Consider the following 26054-nt stretch of genomic DNA (forward strand, 5'->3'; position numbering starts at 1 on the left):
CTTTCTGGAAGGGGGCAGATCAGCAGAGCTCACAGAAGGGTGGTCTGCTAACAAGTACTGTTCCAGAAATGAATGTTTCTGCTAGTTTCTGGGGTTACTTTTAGAACCACTAATTCCCTGTTGTTCAAGCAGTGGGTCCTGGGAGCACAATGGAACCAGCGAAGGCAGAGCGGCAGTACTGGATTCTGCTCATTAGCATTAAGCATGCATCAGTTCAACAATGAAAACCAATATATGAAATCAGCAGTGGAAAGTAATGTAGACATTATCTGAATGGCTCATGGCTTGACTAAAATGTTTCTACCCAATAACTACCAAATCTTGCTAATGAAAAGGTCCAGACACAGCCTTCAAGTATGTGATCTTGTTTGGCTTCCTTATAGACAGAGGGTCAAGCAAATTTGTCTCTTGTCTGAATACAGATGATTCTGCGATGCATGGGAGCTGCACAGCCAAAGGTTTTGGATTTATGGTCCTAGATTACATAAAAGCTCGATTCAATTGCAAATTAGTATGTTTTAATTGCTATAGCAATTAGTTAATATGATTGCTTGTTCAGGAAAGATACGAATTTCAAAATGGGAAACTTGATTTAAAGCAATTATTTAATCCAGTCGGTCTTTCATTTAGCCATTATCATGAAAGGGAACTTTCAAATTCAGTACGCCTCTGCATATCAATTACTGGGAGGCAAAACAGTAGGGAAGGTCTGCTGTCTTCATGCCCGGCTAGTGCACTTCCCAGGAGAATCTAGCTGGCCACTGGTAGAAACCAGATACTGGAGATTAGACAGTTGTTTCATCTGATCCAGCATAGCTTTTTGTACATTATTAAGTTTTATGAAAAAGACAAGACAACCTCTGCCTTTCAAGCATTGTCACTTGGTAGTTGTTCTGGAATGGGAGAGAAATGGATACGTTTCTTTTCTGGGTGACACATCCAAATACAAATTGATTGAATGCTTGAATGCTAGTTATCTACCAAGCAATTCTCCTGCGCAATTTGAGATTGAAGTGTGCATGGCACTATAAATCCTCAAATCCTGCTATGCTTTCTACATTGGTATCAAATCAAAAGAAAAACAAAAACCTTGCTATCCATCATACAGCTGGTGTGATTCAGCCATATAAGCACTTTTAAGTCACACTGATTTAAAGTGGAAAATTAAATATATGCTTAAATTTCTTCCACTGAAATCAATGGGACTTAAATGTGCCCAGTAGTAGCTGAATTGCACCCTTATCCTTATTCTTAATGTTATAAGAACCAAGTTGTTAGATGAATCACATTAAATTTGACAATGCAATTTTTATAAAATCCACCATTAAATAGCACTGTTTAGGAAAGTTATTTGGCACTTTTCTCTTTATTCTACACATTGTTTTGAATTAAAGAACAAAACAAAGAAACAATGGAACAAGTAATAATTATTGCTGCCATAAAGAGGGTAATGGAAACAAATTTTTCCAAAGACCATACATCAGACTTCACACTGCTTTTGAAACCACTTTGCATCCCAAATTTCAGTTTGACGGTACTGAGCCACGAAATAAAACCTTCAAGGACTCTTGCTGGAAGATGGATTAAGATGCCACATGCAGTTATTTGTTCTATCAACATTATGAGTGGACTGGTATTTTAAATAATGCATACAACCAGGAAGCTGTGAGAATGATGTGTCAAGTCCAGTAAAGAAAAAAAAAAGTGTCTCAGCAACTTGGCTTCTTGGTTATGTATGCTGCTGTGGGTATGATGACATTTACTGGAAGTCAGGTTTTAGGATCATGGAATAAAAGTCCTCCATTCTTCCAAATAAACAAATGCATTTAAATTAGACACTCTGTTAAAAGTTGGGAGCTAACAGAAAATTTCTCTTTGGAAACTGGAGTGCTTTCACTTAAAACTCATGTTGTCCACTTCTTGGTCAGGACCTATTTACTTAACCTAACATTTGGATGTAGTATGTGCACATGGTAATGTATGAAGTTGGAACTGCTAGCTGTGAAGGTATCATCACTGCCTGTGAACTTGCCTCAGATACAGGGAAGGAAAGAACAGTGTGGAGGGGCATTTCATCAACCAACTATGGCTGTACTACTTATCCAAGAAAGGAAATATGGCTCTGGTGTAGACAAAGGCTTCAACACATCCAGAACTCCACACAACTATGAGCTGCCCATACTTTTTTGTGAGTTGGGGAATGTTCCCTATAATACCATAGATAAAATGGAAGATCATTCCTGGAGAGAACGCCTTATGATGATTAGAATCCATTGGAATCATGGATTTGTCATAGATCAGGACTCTGAACCCTTGTGCTCAAAGAGGCTTCAGAGTTAATGTAAAATGACTCTGCTGTGGAAAGGCACCATGAGGTTTTCATCTCTCCAGAACCAGTTCTCCAGAACGATTACAGCAGTTGTCTCCCTTGTGTCCAGAGGAGGTTGCATTACTGAGAGCCACGAGGACACTAGCATACCACAGCCACTCCCACTCCATCACAGCTTGAGACTGCTAAAACAGGCTAGGTCCCTTTGACTAGGTCCCTTTCAGTCAGTAAGGAGACAGGGCCAATCAAGCCAAAATTCAACTAAATTCTTATTTAAGGCTCTGCTCCTTGTTGGAGCAACATACAGACAAGCCTGTCCAGCTTCCAGCCCCTCTTGGAACTTTCCGTGGTCCTGATGTATACGTATTCCTGAAACCCAACCATGTGGAAAAACCCTAATCCATAGGATAATCCTGCAACCCAGACCTCGCCAGCACCCAAACCACGTAAAGCCCTCATTATAGTAGAGGCAGAATAGAACAGGATTTTGTCTAGGGAGTAAGGGTATGTAGATGTGTGTACACACACACACACTCTATAACCACCTTAAATTTGTGAAGTATTTCTGATGTATGTACATACTACTAACAGTGAAAATGGGAAAGATCTGACAACTAACAGCAAAATATTAGGGAGCACCAGAAAAAATATTTGTAATGACACTATGAAGTTTGTGCTATATGTAGGTTAAACATTGGAGTTTGGTCAAAATATATAATACATTTTCATTGCAATATACAAACATTTTCTTTAAAATCTCCTGTTTTAAAATCATATGTTTTTTATTTAAAAACATAAAGAAACTATAGTGAATTCTCTGCATCCAAAGATATTGGCCCCCACATTTTTCCAAGTTTGGAGCATAGTCACAGGGCTATATTTAACACTTGGTTGATGAAATTATTAAATGAGAAGGACAGAGTTCACACAGATCCAGACAGCTGGCACCTGGAGTTTATGTGCATTCTCACCATTCTGTGTAGAATACATTGTCTGACTGGGTGTCTATGTGATACCTATGCTTGTGATCCACCCAACTATTTTAGCAGCCGACTGATTGTGAGGACAAGGAAGGTGCACTTAGAGATGCATAGGGGTTGGCACTGGATCATATAATATGTTCTGTGTGTGATAAGCGTGAGGGAATGCACATTCATGAATCTGTGACTTGCATCCATATTTCAACCGTATAGCGTCTGCATGAACCAGGTCTTTAGTTCTGACAGGCAAGTTTATCAAGAGATAAAATTATGATCATCTGATGATCATTATCTTTGCTGATTCTCAGTGCATTACAAACATGTTTGGTTTCTGATATGAAGGAATAAAAATATATAGTGCAGCATCAGGAAACTAGTTAGGATTTAGAAAATGAAATCACTACATAATAAAACCAAAAAGAGCTCTAGATTTCTGTAAATAGCAAAAATATTGAGCATCATCTTACTCATATAGTAAATAGGCAGGGAATGAAATACCTGTTCAAAACTTCAGTGATATTCACTGCCAACGCAATTTCATTTAATAGCAAACTCTTGCTTTAGCTTGCCTTGTTCCATCCATCAACATTTGAAGGATACTCAGGAGCAGTATAATATGAGACTCCGCAACAAATTGTGCCTGGCTGCTTCCATGTATGTAACTCTAAGAAACAGAGGGATGAGAGAGAATAATAGATGAGTATTTACAAAAGATTAGTCTGTACAAAATGTATTTTTTAAGGGATACATTTTATAATGTTACATGGAAACCGAATTAAAACAACACAAGACCAGGCTGACAAAACAAGGTACAAAACAAGTACCATGTAAAGATGAAACAGGTACATAAACACAGCTGCAGAGTTGCACTTTCCTTCATTAATTCTTGCTAAAAGCAAAACAACTCTAAATGCTAGGGCTGCTGCCTTCATGCCCTGTTTGCAAGCTTCTTGGAGGCATCTGATAGACTGTTGTTGGCAACAGAACACTGGACTAGATGAACCTTTGGCCTGATCTGGGAAGGCAGTTCTTCTGCTCGTAAAGCAACGTTAGCCTGCCAATTCCTGCCCCCGCCCCCCCGGTCCTTGTAATTTGATTATAATGATAGCATTAAAACAGAACTAAACCCACGCATTAAATCGTTTTTAGATAATAGGTATTATTCAGCATGCCAAGCTTTTAGCCTGGTCTCTTGTGTGCTTCCTTTCTAAGGAGCTTCCCTGCTGTGGCAGCTGGATACATTGGCTGCCCCCCATGCCCAGTTGCTGGCACACATCTCTGTGTCTCATTTTTGTGTGTTAGCACAAGGAGAAGTGGATTGGCCACTTACTCTTTTTGCATGTTACAGACTATTATCAACTGTCTCCTTTATGATGGAAACCATTATAACTCCTCCCTCCGCATCACCTTCTGCTATACAATTCAAGCTGATGTCATTTATGTCCCTGAACCGTGCTCATCTTCTCTCACCATCATTGTATTAAACCTGCAAGGCAATGATGTACTGATGAAGAACTTGCAAATTTCCATAAGCACAGGATCAACTTCTGACCAAGGCCCTCAGGTCCAGTCTCTGTTGGCTTCCATATGAGACCACACTGATGTAAAGTATCCTAGAAAACCACTTGCCCCATCCTCACACACCAAGTGGGTGGGTGGGGAAGCACTGAATGGTGTTTTGGGAGGGGCGAGTCCAGTGTTGTCCCCTGCTGGCTGCACCATCTTTTTGTGGACCAGCCAATGAGGAGATGGTTCCCTTTTGGCAGCAATAGTACAACTTAAGAGGGGATTAAGAGACAGGGAATTGTTGGTGAGCACTCGGAAGCATCATCTGGAGGGTGAAGGGGGTTTCTTAAGATCAGCCTTTCGGAGCTAGTGTACTGGGTTGAGGAGCAAGGAACCAATGCCCACTCAGAGCTAATGGGCTTGATGGTGATGATTCTGGCAGTATGGAGATATCTTAGTTTGCTTCTGTTGATTTTTAAAACATGTCTAAAACACCTGCCTTTTGCTGTGTGTGTGTGTGTGTGTGTGTGTCTGAAGAGCTGTTTATTTCATTCATCCAAAAGCACAAAGGTGTCCATTTGTGTTGAGAACGACCCTAATGAATGAGATTGGTAATATGTTGTATGCTATAACTTAATGTCTCTCATAATTTCCCTGTGGCAACAGCCTTCTGGTTTCATGGACCACTGCTTACCATTTACCAGGAAGTTAATTAACATCTGCACCCCCACCTGTGTACAGAGCAGCCCAAAAGTAGGTATACAGTATAGTTTATTTGCATTTTATTACATTATTACATTTACATTTGTTTAACACTGTTTAATCTCGTAAGTGCTCAAAATGTATTCCATCAACGTTACAACATTCCTCGAACCTGTCCAGAATGCTGTGACACACAGTACGACACAAATTCCGGTCCGCATCAATGTCCATACTCTTTTAATTCATTCACTGTCCAGGGATTCCTCTCAAAAACCTTATTCTTTACTACACCCCCCCAAAAGAAGTCCATTGGTGTTAAGTCGGGTGAACATGGCGGCCATTCAATGCTGCCACGTCGTCCGATCCAGCACTGTGGGAAGGTGTTGTCAAGATAGTCCCTTACTGCAAAAGCATAATGAGGAGGCACCCCATCTTCTTAGAACAGCAGTTCGGCGAAGTTAACCCTGGTTATGAGTTGTGGCACTACCACGTCGCGTAACATGTTTAGGTAATTGTTACTATCCACACTTATATCAAACAAAACAGGTGCTACAACACCTTCACTGGACAGTGCACCCCACACTGTGACGCCTGGCTGGTTCAGTTGAGATGTGATAGTCAAATGAGGATTTTCATCTGCCCAATACACACAGTTATGCCTGTTCATGTGGCCTGACAACTTGAAAGAAGCCTCATCTGCCAAGATGATCTTATCAATAAGGTCTAGTTCGTTAGAGATTTGGTTACGCATCATCTCACAGAATTGCAACCAACGGTCTGGGTTGTCCTCCAGAAGACCATGTAACAGTCTTGGATGGTATGGCTTCAATTTCAATTTACGCATTAAGTGTTGCAAGGACATTCTAGGTATGAATAGCTGCTTAGACGCACGTTGTGTGGACTTTTTCGGACTGTTCACAAATGTCTCATCTCACCCACACATCTTCTACTCACAAATTATCTCCCCCTCCCATCAACATTCTAAACAACTGTATACCTACTTTTGGGCCATCTGGTATATGTGTGCGCGCACACGCACACACAAACACAATTTCAGGGTCCATTAATTGCAAGGGGTATTTTATTACATTTGAAAGAACAATCATATGTACTAAGTGAAGAATACCCGTTTCCTAACCAGATTCATAAGATCCAGTTGAGGTCAACAGGCGTATACAGTGATTGAATCACTTGAACGATGCAGCCAGTAATAAGCACCTGCTTCCATACAATGCTTGCTTTTGTAGATAATCTCAGGTTCAAATTTAAAGCAACTCCAACTCATGTGCAGAGAATGCAGCGTTAACATTGCCAAAATCGTCCCGCTAGCATGGGGGCAGCACAGGATAGTGCCCTAACTTATTAATCTATAATAATAAAAGAAGTGTGTCTCTCCGTCAGCACCACAGCACCACGACCAGGCAACCTAGACACCTGAAACTTGGCATGCATATTAAGAGACCATAAAGACTGTGCATCTCACGAGTATTTTGTTTTTAGAACATATTAATTAATTTTAATTGATTTAAATGTGTCCATGTGGTTGAAGCCTGCAGCAGCATCTTCAGCCACTAGGGACAAGCATCCGGAAACCGGCGCATAGCTTTGCAGTTCATACAGTTTGAAGCCAAGGGAGATTAGCTGGCCAAGCAACTGACTTGTATACCTACCCCCTTCCCTCTGCTGTCACTGCTGGTATAAAACTATATTGCACAGAAGAAGAAGTCATAATTGACAGTAGCTTCCTTATCGAATAGCAGTCATTTGGGAAGTCTCCTTTAAAAAGCACCACCTCCACACTGAACTGTGTGTATGCACTGCCTCTTTTTAAGCAGAATCCCCACTTCCCTATAAATACAAGCCTCATTACAATGCTATCAAATGTTGGGATATCTGAAGGAAAGTCGACCTAGGGGATGGAAATTAATGAAGCCTAAATGAAATTAAGCACCCTCTGGAAAGCCAATTAGTATATCCATATAGCCATTAACATATAACACCGAAGTGCACAGCACCTAAGTTACTTGTCAAGATGGGAAATGACACATAAATAACCAACTTGCTTAGATGGAGAAGCACACAAATCACAGCTTTTAAATTTGTGAACATATATTCCAATTCCCCCCCCCCCCCCCAAGCAAATAGAGTACTGGGTTAAGTGAGAGAAGCACCAATACATCTGATGCTCATTTCACCTAATGCAATTTTGTATACAGATAGGTGAGCTTTAAAAGCTCTCCTAGGATTAACTCAGAATTTACCAGAGTGTTGTGTGTGTGTGTGTGTGTGTGTGTGTGTGTGTGTGTGTTTGGGGGGGAGGGGGAAATCAGTGAGTAATTGTTCCAAGCCAATCTGAGATGAACCATTACTTCCTATGAGTATGGGGAAAAATACAGTAGCAGTGAAAATGTTTGTAGGGGACAAAAACCAGCTCCCCACCCCATGGACAATTCAGGGGAGGCTGGCTTTCAGACCACTCCTGATTTTGCCCTCAAAGTATCTGTATCTTGCACCCCATAGGAAGTCAAGAACCATGGGTTCTTATGGAGGTGAGGAGAAAAAATGTCCCAGGGTGAAATTGGGTGGTGGAGGAGGGCCCCCAATCACCAGGGGCCAGGGCTCCATCCTCCACTACCCAGTTTTGCTCATGCTAGTCTCCTCCCCACCCCCAATACAAACTAATGGAGTGAAGCAGCTCCATTAACTTGCATTGGGGCTGGAACAAAAACATGTTAGTCGTCATATTTTGAGCTCAAGGAAGGTAGTTCAGGGACGAGCTCAGTTTGGCTTTGTCTCTTAAGAACCTGCTGGGTTCAAATGGAGCCAGGCTCGGACAAACTCTTGTGACATCCATAGCCTGGCATTTGCTTGAAAATGTCCTATTTGTGTGACATTGAGGAGCTGGGACAAGTTAGAGCAACTGCTCCTGGGCTTGGAGTCAGGGTGGAGTGAAGCTGAGAATGGAGTGTAAAGCAGTGGGGATTCTAAAGGGTATTGCTTGCTAATACAGCTGGTGCATGTGCTTTAAAAATATTCCACATGAAGCATCCCTGTAGATACAGCTGCATAAAAGAAGCAAGGAGCTGTTCCTTGGTAGCATCTGAAAAATGTGTCACAGCATAGAAGGGGGACAACATAGCCAACCAACTCTTATGTTAGAGCAGCTTTCCACAGCCTGGTGCCCTCTAGGTGGTTTGGACTTCAACTCCCATCAGCCCCAGACAGCACAGTCAACAGTGAGGAATGCTGGGAGTTGTAATCAAAAATATCTGGAAGGCACAGGTTTGGGGAGGCTCTGTTAGACGTCCTTTCTGCAATCAGTCCAGAAGGCTGGTTTGTGTGAAGGATTCTGGCATATATGAACTGATCCAATGTCACTCGGAGATTGTTGCCTTGCACATTACTGAATTAAATCACATTCGCACTGGAACCTGCACATGGAGTTTTCAAGGCTGATGTAGGAAAAGCTGAAGTCAAGAACCCCGGACGAATTAGCACACTAACTTGCCCTCACACGTTAGTTGAACTTAAGAAACAACTATACAGTCTTCACCCAAGGTCTTGTAACTGCTGTATTTCTTTCCAAATCCACTTTAGTGATCAAAGTCACTGCAACAGCAAGTCACCATGGCCAAAGGGCCTGGCAGACTTCAACAAGACTTAACATGACACTCAAGGGTCACTGCTTCAAAATATATTTTTCTTATAACACTGAAGATCAAGGATTTCATCTCCTAAATCTTCATATGAGTGTGATGCCATTTATAGCAATAATGCCAAATCTCTTTCTATTAACACTTACTTGTTTCAGAGGGCTTTGGTGTAGCCTGTTGGAAATAATTTTAGGTTTTTCATACAGTCACAAGTGCCGAGTTCTTTGCCAGTAAAAATGCAGATACATTTCATTATCTAAAAATCAACTGTAGGTTACTAAAAGCAGTACAGTATTACTCATAAGTAGTAGAAATGCAATAATACAAATTATATTACTACAACTAATAAAAGACACAAGAAATTTCATAGATAGGAGGTTGGGATGAAGGCAGGGTGCCAGTCTCTTGACCAATCCTTTCCCACTCCTTCACTTCTCTCACCCCTCTTCACTTCTCTATCTTCCTCATGCTCTATTAATCTTCTGTTCCCCTTTCCCCCAATAGTTCCCTGGCTCTCTTTTTAGTACGACTAGTGCTACTAAACATTTGTAGAGTGCTTTAAAGTGTTCAAAGTCCTTCACCAGGTTCGCACGAACAGAGGGTGGTTAATATAGGCCAGAGGCTTGTTAATCAACCTGCATGTGCCAGGGTGTTGTAGATTTCTGGGGTGGCTTGTTAACCACGGCAACAAGCCACTCTGGCTGTGTTTGCACGACACGACAAACCGCACTGCCAAGGGTAATTATGCTGCTACTCTCCACCCCCGAGCAGGAAAAATACGCCACTGTGATTTATTTTCCCATCTGCGATTCTGTGAACTGGGCCATTAACTAGTTGTAATCCTACCAACCATGTAAGGTAGGTGTTATCCCCCAAGGCCACCTAGTGAGTTCATGACAGAATGAGGATTCATACCAGGAACTTCCTGACGGAATGTTAGCTATTATTGTTGTTCAGTCGTTCAGTCGTGTCCGACTCTTCGTGACCCCATGGACCATAGCACGCCAGGCCTTCCTGTCCTGCGCACTCTCCCGGAGCGTGCTCAAGTTCATATTCATTGCATCCGTGATGCTATCTAGCCATCTCATCCTCTGCCATCCCCTTCTCCTTTTGCCTTCAGTCTTTCCCAGCATCAGGGTCTTTTCCAGAGAGTTTTCTCTTCGCATTAGGTGGCCAAAATATTTGAACTTCAGCTTCAGTATCTGTCCTTCCAATGACCACTCAGGGTTGATTTCCTTTAGGATGGACTGATTTGACCTCCTTGCAGTCCAGGGGACTCGTAAGAGTCTTCTCCAGCACCACAGTTCGAAAGCATCAATTCTTCGGCGCTCAGCCTTCCTTATAGTCCAGCTCTCACAGCCATACATTACTACTGGGAAAACCATAGCTTTGATTAAACAGACCTTTGTTGGCAAGGTGATGTCTCTGCTTCTTACTATGCTGTCTAGGTTTGCCATAGCTTTCCTCCCAAGGAGCAAGCGTCTTTTAATTTCATGGCTACAGTCACCGTCTGCAGTGATCTTGGAGCCCAAGGAAGTAAAATCTGTCACTGCTTCCATTTCTTCCCCTTCTATATGCCAGGAAGTGATGGGGCCAGATGCCATGATCTTAGTTTTTTTAATGTTGAGTTTCAAACCAGCTTTTGCACTCTCCTCTTTCACCCTCAACAAGAGGCTCTTTAGATCCTCTTAGCTTTCTGCCATTAGGGTGGTATCCTCTGCATATCGGAGGTTGTTGATAATTCTCCCAGCAATCTTAATTCCGACCTGTGATTCATCCAACCCGGCATTTCTCATGATGTACTCTGCATATAAGTTAAATTAGCAGGGTGACAACATGCAGCCTTGTCGTACTCCTTTCCCAATTTTGAACCACTCGGTTGTTCCATGTCTGGTTCTTACTGTTGCTTCTTGACCCTCGTACAGGTTTCTCAGGAGACAGGTAAGGTGGTCTGGTACTCCCATCTCTTTAAGAATTTGCCACAGTTCGTTGTGATCCACACAATCAAAGGCTTTAGCGTAGTCAATGCAGCAGAAATAGACGTTTTTCTGGAATTCTCTTGCTTTCTCCATGATGCAGCGAATGTTGGCGATTTGATCTCTAGTTCCTCTGCCTCTTCGAAACCCAGCTTGTACTTCCGGTAGTTCTCAGTTCGCATACTGCTGAAGCCTAGCTTGTAGGATTTTGAGCATCACCTTGCTGGCATGTGAAATGAGCGCAATTATGCGGTAGTTTGAACACTCTTTGGCGTTGCCCTTCTTTGGAATTGGAATGTAAACTGACCTTTTCCAGTTTTGCGGCCATTGCTGAGTGTTCCAAATTTGTTGGCATATTGAATGCAGCACTTTAACAGCATCATCTTTTAGGATTTTAAATAGCTCAGCTGGAATACTGTCATCTCCGCTAGCTTTGTTGTTACTAATGCTTCCTAAGGCCCACTACACTTCACTCTCGAGGATGTCCGGCTCAAGTTCAGTGACCGCACTATCATGGCTATCAGGGACATTCAGATCTTTCCTGTATAGTTCTTCTGTGTATTCTTGCCACCTCTTCTTAATCTCATCTGCTTCTGTGAGGTCCCTGCCTTCTTTGTCCTTTATCATGCCCGTCTTTGCACAAAACGTTCCCTTGAGATCTCCAATTTTCTTGAAGAGATCTCTAGTCTTTCCCATTCTGTTGTTTTCCTCGATTTCCTTGCATTGTTCATTTAAGAAGGCCTTCTTGTCTCTCCTTGCTATTCTCTGGAACTCTGCATTCAGTTGGGTATATCTTCCCCTTTCTCCCTTGCTTTTTGCTTCCCTTCTTTCCTCAGCTACTTGTAAAGCCTCATCAGACAGCCACTTGGCTTTCTTGCATTTCTTTTTCTTGGGGATGGATTGAGTTGCTGCCTCCTGAACAATGTTACGGACCTCCGTCCATAGTTCCTCAGGCACTCTGGCTATCAGGTCTAATCCCTGAAATCTATTCCTCACCTCCACTGTATATTCATCAGGGATATGATTTAGGTCATACCTGAATGGTTTAGTGGTTTTCCCTACGTTCTTCAATTTCAGCTGAAATTTTGCAAGAAGCAGCTCATGATCTGAGCCACAGTCAGCTGCAGGTCTTGTTTTTACTGACTGTATGGAGCTTCTCCATCTTTGGCTGCAAAGGACATAATCAATCTGATTTCGATATTGACCATCTGGTGACGTCCATGTGTAGAGTCGCCTCTTGTGCTGTTGGAAAATAGTGTTTGCTATGATCAGCGTATTCTCTTGGCAAAACTCTATTAGCTTTTGTCCTGCTTCATTTTGTACACCAAGGCCATGCCTGCCTGTTATCCCGGTGATTTCTTGACTTCCTACTTTAGCATTCCAGTCCCCTATGATGAAGAGGACATCTTTTTTTGGTGTTAGTTCTAGAAGGTGTTGGAGGTTTTCATAGAACCGATCAATCTCAGCTTCTTCAGCATCAGTGGTTGGGGCATAGACTTGAATTACTGTGATGTTGAATGGTTTGCCTTGGATTCGTACTGAGATCATTCTATCATTTTTAAGATTGTACCCCAGTACTGCTTTTCCCACCCTTTTGTTGACTATGAGTGCTACTCCATTTCTTCTAAGGGATTCTTGCCCACAGTAGTAGATATGATGGTCACCTGAATTAAATTCGCCCATGCCTGTCCATTTGAGTTCGCTGATTCCCAAGATGTCGATGTTCAATCTTGCCATCTCATGTTTGACCACCTCCAGCTTACCTTGATTCATTGATCTGACATTCCAGGTGCCTAAACAATATTGTTCTTTACAGCATCGGATTTTCTTTTCACCGCCAGACACATCCACAGCTGAGTGTCCTTTCGGCTTTGGCCCAGCCGCTTCACTCTTTCTGGCGCTACTTGGAAATACCCTCTGCTCTTCCCCAGTAGTATATTGGACACCTTCCGACCTGAAGGGCTCATCTTCCGGCGTCATATCTTTTAGCCTTGTGATACGTTCCATGGGGTTTTCTTGGCAAGAATACTGGAGTGGGTTGCCATTTCCTTCTCCAGTGGACCACATTTTGTCAGAACTCTCTGCCATGACCTGTCCATCTTGGGTGGCCCTGCACGGCATAGCTTATGGCTTCACTGAGTTACGCAAGCCCCTTCGCCACAACAAGGCAGTGATCCATGAAGGGGGTTAGCTATTATAGCTTGCCCCTAAAACACCCCTAGGACACTGCCTCACCTCATTCCTCTAGTCTCTCTGACTCCTCTCTCTGATATTCCCTTGGCTCTCTCCTCCCCACCCCCAAACACGTCTAGCTTGCTTTCTCTCACTCCTTTCATCCCATACTGATTACTGCAATGTGTTGTACATGGTGCTGCCCTTGAATTACAGTTTGGAAAGTAGAGCTAGTACTTTCAACTTCCATAAGCCACAGCGAGCGTAACCAATGGTTGATATGGCCTTTAAATGTTATTTTCAATGTTTTACTGCATTTTGAATGGATGATGGTGTTTTTCTTCTGAAAACTTTGTAAACTGTCTTGTTTGGCTTCAGAAAGGTAGTACAGAAATTCAATCAATCGATCAATCAATCAATCAATCAATCAATGCCCAAAACATCAGGCGGGGACCAGGTTGCCTACCTCTGTTCTAAAGTGCAGAGGTGGGATGGAATAACATAATAATACTTTAGTCTGAAGTGTTTAAAATTTACAATGGAGGTCTGATTATTCTTATGAATTCATGTTATATAGTAACAGAGTAGCTAGTATTGAGTATGACCTTCAATCATTTTGACTTAGTTCCTACACAAAATAATGCCTGGCAGACCAAACCTGTGCTTCTGCATGGCACCCCTATTGGGGTTTGCAATTCTCCTCTTAGACTTGACTTTGATCCCACTGAAGGTGATAAGAGTGTCCGTGCAACGTATCAAAATGAATAAAATCAAATACATGTATAATTCTGGAGAACCAAATTAAGTATTTATCTGCTCTCCTAGACTTATTTGGTATTACTGAATCAGAGATGGTATATATTTTACACACACTCTCTGGAGTAATCAACGACAGCCATAATGGATTATATTTTTAAATTTATCTAAATACTGCGTATGTCTGTGATCTCCAGAGTGATATCTGTCACGGTTCACTAAGACACTTACATTAAATGTAGATTGCACTCATTCCTTTCTCCCTGTTAAACTGTGTAAATAAAATAGAAAACGGTAATTGGAAACAAGACCTGTGTGAGTTACATTTTAGTCCTCAAGGCAATTCAATTAGCTCCTGCAATAGCCCACATTAAAATTTAAACATGATTGCATATTTTAGATGCCACAACGGTCTGCAGCACTGTTACCTGAATAAAGCAGCATGAGTTTGGTGCTTCAATAAGCTGGTACAGGTGATGGGGGAAAATAATAATCTAGACATGTTTGTGAGGGGGCATTAATTAAACACAATTTAATTTAATAAGCTGGCATCAGAGGAAAGCATTTCCTCCCAGTTGTTTTTTTAAAGTTTACTTTTCTGTTTTAAATAGATGGGGATGCACTGTTTTCCAAACAGCCTTTTCTGACACAGTGAAATGAAAAAGCTGCCATGAGCATGAACATTGAAAGAACTACGTATAAATCTGCTTTTACTACAACAGCCCAGGTCATTGTCCTGTTACAGTTAAAACAATATGGTATGTGGTTCTTCACAACTAAAAAGCCATTCTCCTGGTTGCACCAACTCCGGCAGACTTTCAGTTTATTAATTTATTCCTTAGCAATATTTCTCAAGTGCCAAGCCTCCGGTCAGTTTCTGGCTGATTTTGATCCAACTGATTAGCTGGCATCTGGAAAGACTCCTCTCTGCCACTGTTACCCTGCCCTGTCTCCAGTGACTTTGTTATCTCTACCACCCCTTTCCCCTCTTCCTCATCTGACTCTGAATGTGTTCCCACGCCTCTGCTTGTCAAGAGGTGTTGGGCCCAATCTTCACAATATTTATATATCACTTTTCATTTGAATACATACTGAGGTGATTTACAAATGAATACAAAAAGTATCATATTAGAGGCTGGTTCAAAGATCGCTCATTGCTGGGGAAAATGTTTTCAACCAGTGCCTAAAATACACCAGTGTTGAGGCCTATCATACCTGATCATTCCATAGGGTGGGCACCACTGCAGAGAAGGCTCATGTCTGTGCCAACCCTAAACAGAAATCTGTAGGCTGCAGCATGAATATGGCCTCCCCTAAAGATCGTAGTGGCTTGCGAGGTTGCCATAGGGCAGGGGGCGGCAAAATGGCACTCACGTTGGCCAAGTCTTCCAATTATGCCAGCAACATTGCTCTACTGACTTTAACAGATGCAGGGAAAAGGGTGTCCTGATGAAAAACATTTTAGGGGAAACCCTCCCCCCGCCCCCAAGGAACCTTGGGACATCAGGGTCCTTGGTGGTGGGTAGTCCCCTTCATTGGCGTCATAATATATTAGCCTATTATCCCCTTAATGAAGATGGTGGTGGGAATGGACAAGGCATAATTGGGGAACTAGTTGTCTTGTATTAGGCCACTGAATGAGCTCATGTTCTCAGGTTAGGTTTGAATTGAGAACTTCCCAGCTCTTGAATTTGCCACTGTCCTACATGAATTCTCTGAGACAGCCAGAACCCTTAAGCCTGATCTTATGACCCACCACAATTTAGCACCTGTATATGTATGGGGGCTGTAAACAGTTGTGGAGCTGGATGTGTGCAGTGGCCTCAAATCCAAATGAAAACTTACTTGCTTAGCCAAAGACCATCACCAGGCATTCAACAATACAATAAAATGAGGGGCACACTGTTCAAAATAAATTAAAACATAGCCAAGCATCCTTCAGAGAAGACTTCTCCTTGTGAAAATTCTAAGGAAGCATTATGAGACTATTGTTTTTGAAGAATAGTTATCTAAAGCTTATTGTGCCCCCACATCTACTGCTTTAATATCTACTGCTGGTTTTTGTGGCAGATGGCTGATGTTTCTTTTTTTTTTTCTTGTTTTTAAGAATTGCAATAGTTAGGTTGGACATTATTTTGTGAACTGCCTCTAGCTGTCAAAGAAATGGGGTAAAAATACTTTAAATAAAATAAAGGGAGGTTTCCAAATGATATGAGAGCATGGCTCATAACATCTATATCTATATACACATGCAGTGTACAGCTATCACCTCTTCTGCCCCATTATGCATCTAACAAACTATTTATTTATTCATTTTTATTTAAAACATTTGTATCCCGCCCTATATCTTTAAGATCTCAGGGCAGCATACTGATAAAATAAATTTAAACGGTATAAAACAAATAATTTAAACAGCTAAAAACATATTAAACCATTAAGTAAGTGAATACCAATTTTAAAGTCTAAAACAATAGAACACTTAAAACAGTGTGCAACTTTAGGGAATTCAATTAGCCCTCAAAGGCTTTGGTGAAAACTTGGCACCAAAATGAAACCAATGTCTGCAATCAGGTCTCCAAGGGGAGGGCATTCCACAACTGGGGTGCCACAGCAGAGAAAGCCCTCTCCCACGTCCCACCATAGTAAAACTAGTGCTCCCATCCCTATTGAAAACCCATGCCACAATGAAAAACCTCATTAACATGACACAAAATAGTCTTTTCCCTCCTCTTCTTCTAAAAAGTAACAGTGACTGGCTCCACAGCAAGACCTAGTGCCACACACAGGAGGAGGGTGCAGTTGCTCTTAGCCTTTATGCAGTTATGTAAGGAGGGCTTTGGCATTTGTAGCTCCTTTCTTCCTTGCTCCCTTTCGAAATCTCTTCCCTGCAGGAGTCTTTCCAATATTTTCACCTTCATCTAACAGCATAAAGTCAATCACCCTCAAAGCTGAAAGACTAATGAATGTACTGTGAATACCAATGTTACGCTCCTAAGGCGTATTATTTTATTTACAAGACAAGAAAGAAGCGAAGTCAAATGAAGCTATCACAATAGATTCACAGGCTATCTTGGCGGTCAATAGAGAGCATGCAGCGTTTACGTTGTTCCTATGAAGGAAATGCCTGTTGTCAGTTCCTACAGGCCTAACAATATTGTTTCATTACGTTAGTGGGAGATATTTTTTTTGTCTTCATGAAGAGCTCTAATAGTCAAACTGTCAGAAGTTACATCTGATACAAACTTGGTACAATTTATTATTAAATCATCTTTAATGTTTAACAATATCCTTTTCAAAGCACTTTTCTTGATAGTTTGTGCAGCTAACAATACTTCAATTTAAACATCAGGCAATTATGCCTTTATGTCATTTTTAACATCCTCTAAATAAATGAATGCATACATACATAAAGGCAGATAGGGAGAGACTAGACATTGGGAGCAGTAGAGGAAAGCCATGCACACACACATTTATTATTCATTTAGCGAAGATAGGGGAATGCAGTCATTTGGGCAGATGTATACTACTGCATTGTAGCGTCAGCTGCTCTATGGGCTGATCCTTTGAACTGCGGTTTCCCACGTAGAGGATCAAGATCGTAGTACCAAAATGATATTCAGTTTGGTTTTGCCACGGTTTTGCTCAGGCCTGATTTATACATGACAGACTACGATGAAAGTCCTTTTCCCTGCAAGCTTTACACATACACACACAGCCACGCTTTACACACAGACACACACACGCACACACACTGGCCCAATTGCACCTTCATGGTGGCACACCACCCTGGCCTATTAATTACTGCCAAGATAACATTAACACTCATGTGGGCCAATGTACATGGTAAGTGCATTTAAACATGGCTCTCTCTGTGTGCGTGGGGGGGGGACACTCATAGGGGTTAGGGCTTTCCCTGGTAGTCCACATTCTGTACAAATCAAGCTACATTCATCTGCCAATGTCTAGGTTTTCAAGGATGACAAATGAACACAGCACAGAGTAATTTCAAGTGGCAAAATAAGAAGTTGGTGCATTTTTCATACAGGGCAACCTGTTCCAGAAAAGGGGGGAAGCTCATCACCAGATTTTGCATTGAACCTTTAGATCTTTAGAATCACTAGAATCAGGTTTTCAAGTTATATACGTAACTCATCTGTTGAGAAGCAACAGAGTTTGCTCACCTGAGGAAAACAATGGGCAGTATGCAATGCTGCCCCTGACCTAGTGGGGCCTACTGCTAGCACAATATTATTTATTATTATTTATTATTATGAATTATTAAATTTACTAATCACCCATCTGGCTGGTCACCCAGCTACTCTGGGCGATGTACAGCATACAATAAAACAGTTTAAAACAATAAAATTCTACAGTAAAAACATTTTCTAAAATACCCTAACCCACCCCAAAAGCCTGCCTGAACAACCACATTTTTAATGCACGACGGAAGCTCATTAAAGAGGGGGCATGGCAGAGTTCCCTAGGGAGGGAGTTCCACAGAGTGGGGGCCACCACAGAAAAGGCCCTCTCCCTCGTCCCCACCAGTCTAGCTGTCCTGGCTGATGGCACAGAGAGAAGGCCATCCGAGGCTGATCTTGTTAAGTGGCCTGTCTGGTGCTGCTGGAGGCACTCCTTAAGACAGGCTGGGCCGGAACCATATAGGGTTTTAAAGGTCAAAACCAACACCTTAAATTTGGCCCAGAAAACAACTGGTAACCAGTGCAACTCCTTCAGCACTGGAGTGATGCGATCTCACCGGTGGCTGCCTTTAATCAGGCGAGCCACTGTGTTCTGTACCAGCTGCAGCTTCCGAACTGTTTTCAAGGGTAACCCCACATAGAGCGCATTACAGTAGTCTAAATGAGAGGAGACCAGGGCATGTACTACCGATGGGAGCAGATGGTGGGGAAGGAAGGGGCGCAGCCGCCGTATCAGATGGAGTTGATACAGTGCTGTCCGGCTCACAGCTGACACCTGAGCCTCCATGGACAGCTCGGAGTCCAAAATGACCCCCAGGCTGCGGACCTGGTCTTTCAAGGGTAGCCGTACCCCATTCAACACCAGGTCAACATCCCCCAGCCTCCTCTTGTCTCCCACCAAAAGTACCTCGGTCTTGTCAGGGTTCAGCTTCAGCTTATTCCTCCCCATCCAGCCACTCACCGTCTCCAGACATTTGGACAGGGATTCTACGGCCAACCTTGGTGAAGATTTGAACGAGAGGTAGAGCTGCGTGTCATCCGCATATTGATGACACCGCACCCCAAACCTCCTGATGATAGCCCCCAGCAGCTTCACATAGATGTTAAATAGCATCGGGGAGAGGATGGAACCCTGTGGCACCCCACAAGTGAGTGGCCACGGGTCCAAAACCTCCTCTCCCAGTGCTACCCTCTGGTACCTGCCAGAGAGGAAGGACCGGAACCACCGCAATACGGTGTCTCCAATGCCCAACCCCTCCAGGCGGTCCAGGAGGATACTGTGGTCAACGGTATCAAAAGCCGCTGAGAGGTCTAGGAGAACAACGAAGGAGCATTCACCCGTATCCAGAACCCTCCTCATATCACCTACCAAGGCGACCAAGGCCTAAGAAGAACCTGCAAATTACAACGATTTGTAAGACTGCAAAACACAGTAGTCTGTTTTCTATACAGTAATACCTACAGCGCCCACCACATCATAGGTACAATTAAGGGGCAATCCATTATAGGCCAAGCCATGTAACAATCCAATGCTTAAAAAAAACAAAAAATAAAAAAGCTGCTTCAGGAGAAGGGAATTTTGAACGGAGAAGTGTGTGTGTGTGCGTGTGCATGTGCATATACTTAACCCTTTCTCGTCCCAACATGGAAATTTGGAGTGGAAAAAATGACAGGTGGGGCAAGTGTGACCCCTCCCTTCTTCTGTGCTCTAGTTTCAGCTCTACTGAAACACTGTCCCGTTTTTAACAAAGGTGATGGGGTTTTCTAATATACATTTGTACGCTGTCAGTACTTAATGAGGGGTTAGCCCTTCAGTGTCCTGGTCAACCAGTCCTCTAAGCAGCATTTATCCTCAGAAAATGGAATGGCATCTCTATTCCCCCTGCAAATTAAAGTCTAGTCATTTTCCACAGTTCAAATCATTAATGGGACCGTTTGAATATCCTGGGCTGGGGTTTTGTTTGTTTTTTGCTCTTTGCATGATTGAAGAGTGCATACATTTGAAATCAATATCTGTTTCTTAAATTTTAGTTTTGGCATTCAGAAATTCATAAGGGAATTGTTTCCCTAGTATCGTAATTCATTTGAACTTAATTGTTTGTTCTGTTTGACTGTTAGAGGGCAACTTCAGACATATTGGCTCTCTGACACGTGTATAGTGTGTTATGTATTCAATTTACATTTCCCTGACACCTTGGCTCATTTGGTTCCAGAAGGCACAGCGTGCAAAGCTGCCAGGAATACAATTAAGGCCCTGGACCACTGCAGAAACACAGGAGCCATAGTGTATATGTGCTGCCTGTAACTGTGGGAGCATGCAAATACCTGCCTGACTGCCATGCCACCCACTAGCCCTCTAATCCACGAGGGTACCTTTGAATTGGCCAATACATAGCTGTGGTGGAAAAAAATTATTTATTTTATTTATTTATTAAATTTATTAATTGCCCATCTGGCTGGTCACCCAGCCACTCTGGGCGATGTACAAGCATATAATAAAACAGTTCAAGACAATAAAATTCTACAATAAAAATATTTTCTAAAATACCCTAACCCACCCCAAATGCCTGCCTGAACAACCACGTTTTTAATGCACAGCGGAAGCTCATTAAAGAGGGGGCATAGAGAAGTTCCCTAGGGAGGGAGTTCCACAGAGTGGGGGCCACCACAGAAAAGGCCCTCTCCCTCGTCCCCACCAATCTAGCTGTCCTGGCTGATGAGACAGAGAGAAGGCCATCCGAGGCTGATCTTGTTAAGCGGCCTGTCTGGTGTTGCTGGAGGTGCTCCTTAAGATAGGCTGGGCCAGAACCATATAGGGTTTTAAAGGTCAAAACCAACACCTTGAATGTGGCCCAGAAAACAACTGGTAACCAGTGCAACTCCTTCAGCACTGGAGTGATGTGATCTCACCGGTGGCTGCCTTTAATCAGGCGAGCCACTGCATTCTGTACCAGCTGCAGCTTCCGAACCGTCTTCTAGGGTAACCCCACGTAGAGCGCATTACAGTAGTCTAAACGAGAGGAGACCAGGGCATGCACTACCGATGGGAGCAAATGGTCGGGAAGGAAGGGGCACAGCCACCGTATCAGATGGAGTTGATACAGCGCTGTCCGGCTCACAGCTGACACCTGAGCCTCCATGGACAGCTCAGAGTCCAAAATGACCCCCAGGCTGCAGACCTGGTCTTTCAAGGGTAGCTGTACCCCATTCAACACCAGGTCAACATCCCCCATCCTCCTCTTGTCTCCCACCAAAAGTACCTCGGTCTTGTCAGGGTTCAGCTTCAGCTTATTCCTCCCCATCCAGCCATTCACCGTCTCCAGACCTTTGGACAGGGATTCTATGGCCAACCTTGGTGAAGACTTGAACAAGAGGTAGAGCTGCGTGTCATCCGCATATTGATGACACCACACCCCAAACCTCCTAATGATAGCCCCCAGCGGCTTCACATAGATGTTAAATAGCATCGGGGAGAGGATGGAACCCTGTGGCACCCCACAAGTGAGTGGCCACGGGTCAGAAACCTCCTCTCCCAGTGCTACCCTCTGGTACCTGCCGGAGAGGAAGGACCGGAACCACCGCAATTTGTTGTTGTTCAGTCGTTCAGTCGTGTCCGACTCTTCGTGACCCCATGGACACGCCAGGCCTTCCTGTCCTGCGCTCTTTCCCGGAGCGTGCTCAAGTTCATATTCATTGCATCCGTGATGCTATCTAGCCATCTCATCCTCTGCCGTCCCCTTCTCCTTTTGCCTTCAGTCTTTCCCAGCATCAGGGTCTTTTCCAGGGAGTTTTCTCTTCGCATTAGGTGGCCAAAATATTGGAGCTTCAGCTTCATTATCTGTCCTTCCAATGACCACTCAGGGTTGATTTCCTTTAGGATGGACTGATTTGACCTCCTTGCAGTCCAGGGGACTCGTAAGAGTCTTCTCCAGCACCACAGTTCGAAAGCATCAATTCTTCGGCGCTCAGCCTTCCTTATAGTCCAGCTCTCACAGCCATACATTACTACTGGCAAAACCATAGCTTTGATTAGACGGACCTTTGTCGGCAAGGTGATGTCTCTGCTTCTTTCTATGCTGTCTAGGTTTGCCATAGCTTTCCTCCCAAGGAGCAAGCGTCTTTTAATTTCATGGCTACAGTCACCATCTGCGGTGATCTTGGAGCCCAAGAAAGTAAAATCTGTCACTGCTTCCAATTCTTCCCCTTCTATATGCCAGGAAGTGATAGGGCCAGATGACATGATCTTCGTTTTTTTAATGTTGAGTTTCAAACCAGCTTTTGCACTCTCCTCTTTCACCCTCAACAAGAGGCTCTTGAGATCCTCTTCGCTTTCTGCCGTTAGGGTGGTATCGTCTGCATATCGGAGGTTGTTGATAATTCTCCCAGCAATCTTAATTCCGACCTCTGATTCATCCAACCCAGCATTTCTCATGATGTACTCTGCATATAAGTTAAATAAGCAGGGTGACAACATGCAGCCTTGTCGTGCTCCTTTCCCAATTTTGAACCAATCGGTTGTTCCATCTCTGGTTCTTACTGTTGCTTCTTGACCCTCGTACAGGTTTCTCAGGAGACAGGTAAGGTGGTCTGGTACTCCCATCACTTTAAGAATTTGCCACAGTTTGTTGTGATCCACACAATCAGAGGCTTTAGCGTAGTCAATGAAGCAGAAATAGACGTTTTTCTGGAATTCTCTTGCTTTCTCCATGATGCAGCGAATGTTGGCGATTTGATCTCTAGTTCCTCTGCCTCTTCGAAACCCAGCTTGTACTTCCGGTAGTTCTCGGTTCGCATACTGCTGAAGCCTAGCTTGTAGGATTTTGAGCATCACCTTGCTGGCATGTGAAATGAGCGCAATTGTGCGGTAGTTTGACACTCTTTGGCGTTGCCCTTCTTTGGAATTGGAATGTAAACTGACCTTTTCCAGTCTTGTGGCCACTGTTGAGTGTTCCAGATTTGTTGGCATATTGAATGCAGCACTTTAACAGCATCATCTTTTAGGATTTTAAATAGCTCGGCTGGAATACTGTCATCTCCACTAGCTTTGTTGTTACTAATGCTTCCTAAGGCCCACTTGACTTCACTCTCTAGGATGTCCGGCTCAAGTTCAGTGACCGCACTATCATGGCTATCAGGGACATTCAGATCTTTCCTGTATAGTTCTTCTGTGTATTCTTGCCACCTCTTCTTAATCTCATCTGCTTCTGTGAGGTCCCTGCCTTCTTTGTCCTTTATCATGCCCGTCTTTGCACAAAACGTTCCCTTGAGATCTCCAATTTTCTTGAAGAGATCTCTAGTCTTTCCCATTCTGTTGTTTTCCTCGATTTCCTTGCATTGTTCATTTAAGAAGGCCTTCTTGTCTCTCCTTGCTATTCTCTGGAACTCTGCATTCAGTTGGGTATATCTTCCCCTTTCTCCCTTGCTTTTCGCTTCCCTTCTTTCGTGAGCTACTTGTAAAGCCTCATCAGACAGCCACTTGGCTTTCTTGCATTTCTTTTTCTTGGGGATGGATTTCGTTGCTGCCTCCTGAACAATGTTACGGACCTCCGTCCATAGTTCCTCAGGCACTCTGGCTATCAGGTCTAATCCCTGAAATCTATTCCTCACCTCCACTGTATATTCATCAGGGATATGATTTAGGTCATACCTGAATGGTTTAGTGGTTTTCCCTACGTTCTTCAATTTAAGCCGAAATTTTGCAAGAAGCAGCTCATGATCTGAGCCACAGTCAGCTGCAGGTCTTGTTTTTATTGACTGTATGGAGCTTCTCCATCTTTGGCTGCAAAGGACATAATCAATCTGATTTCGATATTGACCATCTGGTGACGTCCATGTGTAGAGTCGCCTCTTGTGCTGTTGGAAAAGAGTGTTTGCTATGATCAGCATGTTCTCTTGGCAAAACTCTATTAGCTTTTGTCCTGCTTCATTTTGTACACCAAGGCCATGCCTGCCTGTTATCCCGGTGATTTCTTGACTTCCTACTTTAGCATTCCAATCCCCTATGATGAAGAGGACATCTTTTTTTGGTGTTAGTTCTAGAAGGTGTTGTAGGTCTTCATAGAACCGATCAATCTCAGCTTCTTCGGCATCAGTGGTTGGGGCATAGACTTGAATTACTGTGATGTTGAATGGTTTGCCTTGGATTCGTACTGAGATCATTCTATCATTTTTAAGATTGTACCCCAGTACTGCTTTTCCCACCCTTTTGTTGACTATGAGTGCTACTCCATTTCTTCTAAGGGATTCTTGCCCACAATAGTAGATATGATCGTCACCTGAATTAAATTCGCCCATGCCTGTCCATTTGAGTTCGCTGATTCCCAAGATGTCGATGTTCAATCTTGCCATCTCATGTTTGACCACCTCCAGCTTACCTTGATTCATTGATCTGACATTCCAGGTTCCTAAACAGTATTGTTCTTTACAGCATCGGATTTTCTTTTCACCGCCAGACACATCCACAGCTGAGTGTCCTTTCGGCTTTGGCCCAGCCGCTTCACTCTTTCTGGCGCTACTTGGAAATACCCTCTGCTCTTCCCCAGTAGCATATTGGACACCTTCCGACCTGAGGGGCTCATCTTCCGGCGTCATATCTTTTAGCCTTGTGATACGTTCCATGGGGTTTTCTTGGCAAGAATACTGGAGTGGGTTGCCATTTCCTTCTCCAGTGGACCACATTTTGTCAGAACTCTCTGCCATGACCTGTCCGTCTTGGGTGGCCCTGCACGGCATAGCTTATGGCTTCACTGAGTTACGCAAGCCCCTTCACCACAACAAGGCAGTGATCCATGAAGGGGACCACCGCAATACGGTGTCTCCAATGCCCAACCCCTCCAGGCGGTCCAGGAGGATTGTGGTCAACGGTATCAAAAGCCACTGAGAGGTCTAGGAGAACAAGGAAGGAGCATTCGCCCCTATCCAGAGCCCAATGGCCCAATCCTGAATCACTCCCACCTTTCAGACAGGTGAACAAGGTCAAGCACTAACTGAACACCCTTCATGACACATTTTGTTTCAAGTACTGTATTGCTATAGCCCTGTATAGCTGGAGACCAGTAAATTCATCAAGTGACAAGGACCCTTCCTGAGTTTTCTATTCATTTCACAGAACCAAACCACTATTCCTTTTCTTTGGACTCATCCTGGGTCCAGTCTGACCAATCAAGCTCTTTGTACCCTTTGTTTTGAACCATTTAACTGCCTTGGAGTTTGGACAGCAGTTGTTCAGTCTTTCTGCTTGGGTATCCCTTAAGCTGGTATGTTTTAGCTCTGAGAATAACCCAGGATCTAATTGGCTTTAATACTGTACCTCATGACTCTTTCCTAGCATAATTCTCTGCTCCACACTGGCACCTAGCCCACATTTCCAGGGGCAGACTTCTCCTTGTACTTTCATATTGAACCAATTCATTCTTGCATTTTGCCCAAAGAAACCCGTTTACCTTGCACACCCACAAAGAAACTCTGGTAATGCACCCATTGAGTACCAAAGTCAGATTCCATACATGTGGGAATGCAGTTTGACCTGCAAGGACACGCAGGTAATCTGCAACCTCCATTTGAGTTGCTGTCTTTGAGTCCAGGGCAGGTGGTCAAGAAGCGAACGTAAGTTATTGGGAAGAGGCTACCAAAAAGTCTTGAGTGAAATACATAATCTCTGAATTGTATTGGAAATTCTAAGGCAAGACTCTTCATCCAAACTATTTTGAACCAAACTGCAGCGACTCCAGGGTCATTCACAACAGCTTAGCTTTTGTTTGGATATTACAAGAATTCATAAG

General features: G+C 43.3%; 1 protein-coding gene across 5 annotated transcripts in view; it reads right to left on the minus strand.

Annotated features, from left to right (window-relative positions):
* Positions 1 to 26054, minus strand: part of TUSC3 (tumor suppressor candidate 3) — a 172979-nt gene that overhangs the window by 33409 nt on the left and 113516 nt on the right. For 3 of the 5 annotated variants that reach the window (XM_084856689.1, XM_084856688.1, XM_084856691.1), the window contains exon 7: positions 3910 to 3973. In XM_084856689.1, the coding sequence (XP_084712815.1) occupies positions 3910 to 3973 (64 nt within the window). Of the gene's footprint in view, positions 1 to 3807; positions 3974 to 26054 lie in introns of those variants that run through there. The other 2 variants (XR_014792154.1, XR_014792155.1) reach the window with 2 other exon arrangements.

This window comes from Heloderma suspectum, chromosome 5 (genome assembly GCF_057233095.1).
Source record: "Heloderma suspectum isolate Gila_16-S chromosome 5, 16-S_ref, whole genome shotgun sequence".
In the NCBI taxonomy this organism is placed as follows: Eukaryota; Metazoa; Chordata; class Lepidosauria; order Squamata; family Helodermatidae; genus Heloderma; species Heloderma suspectum.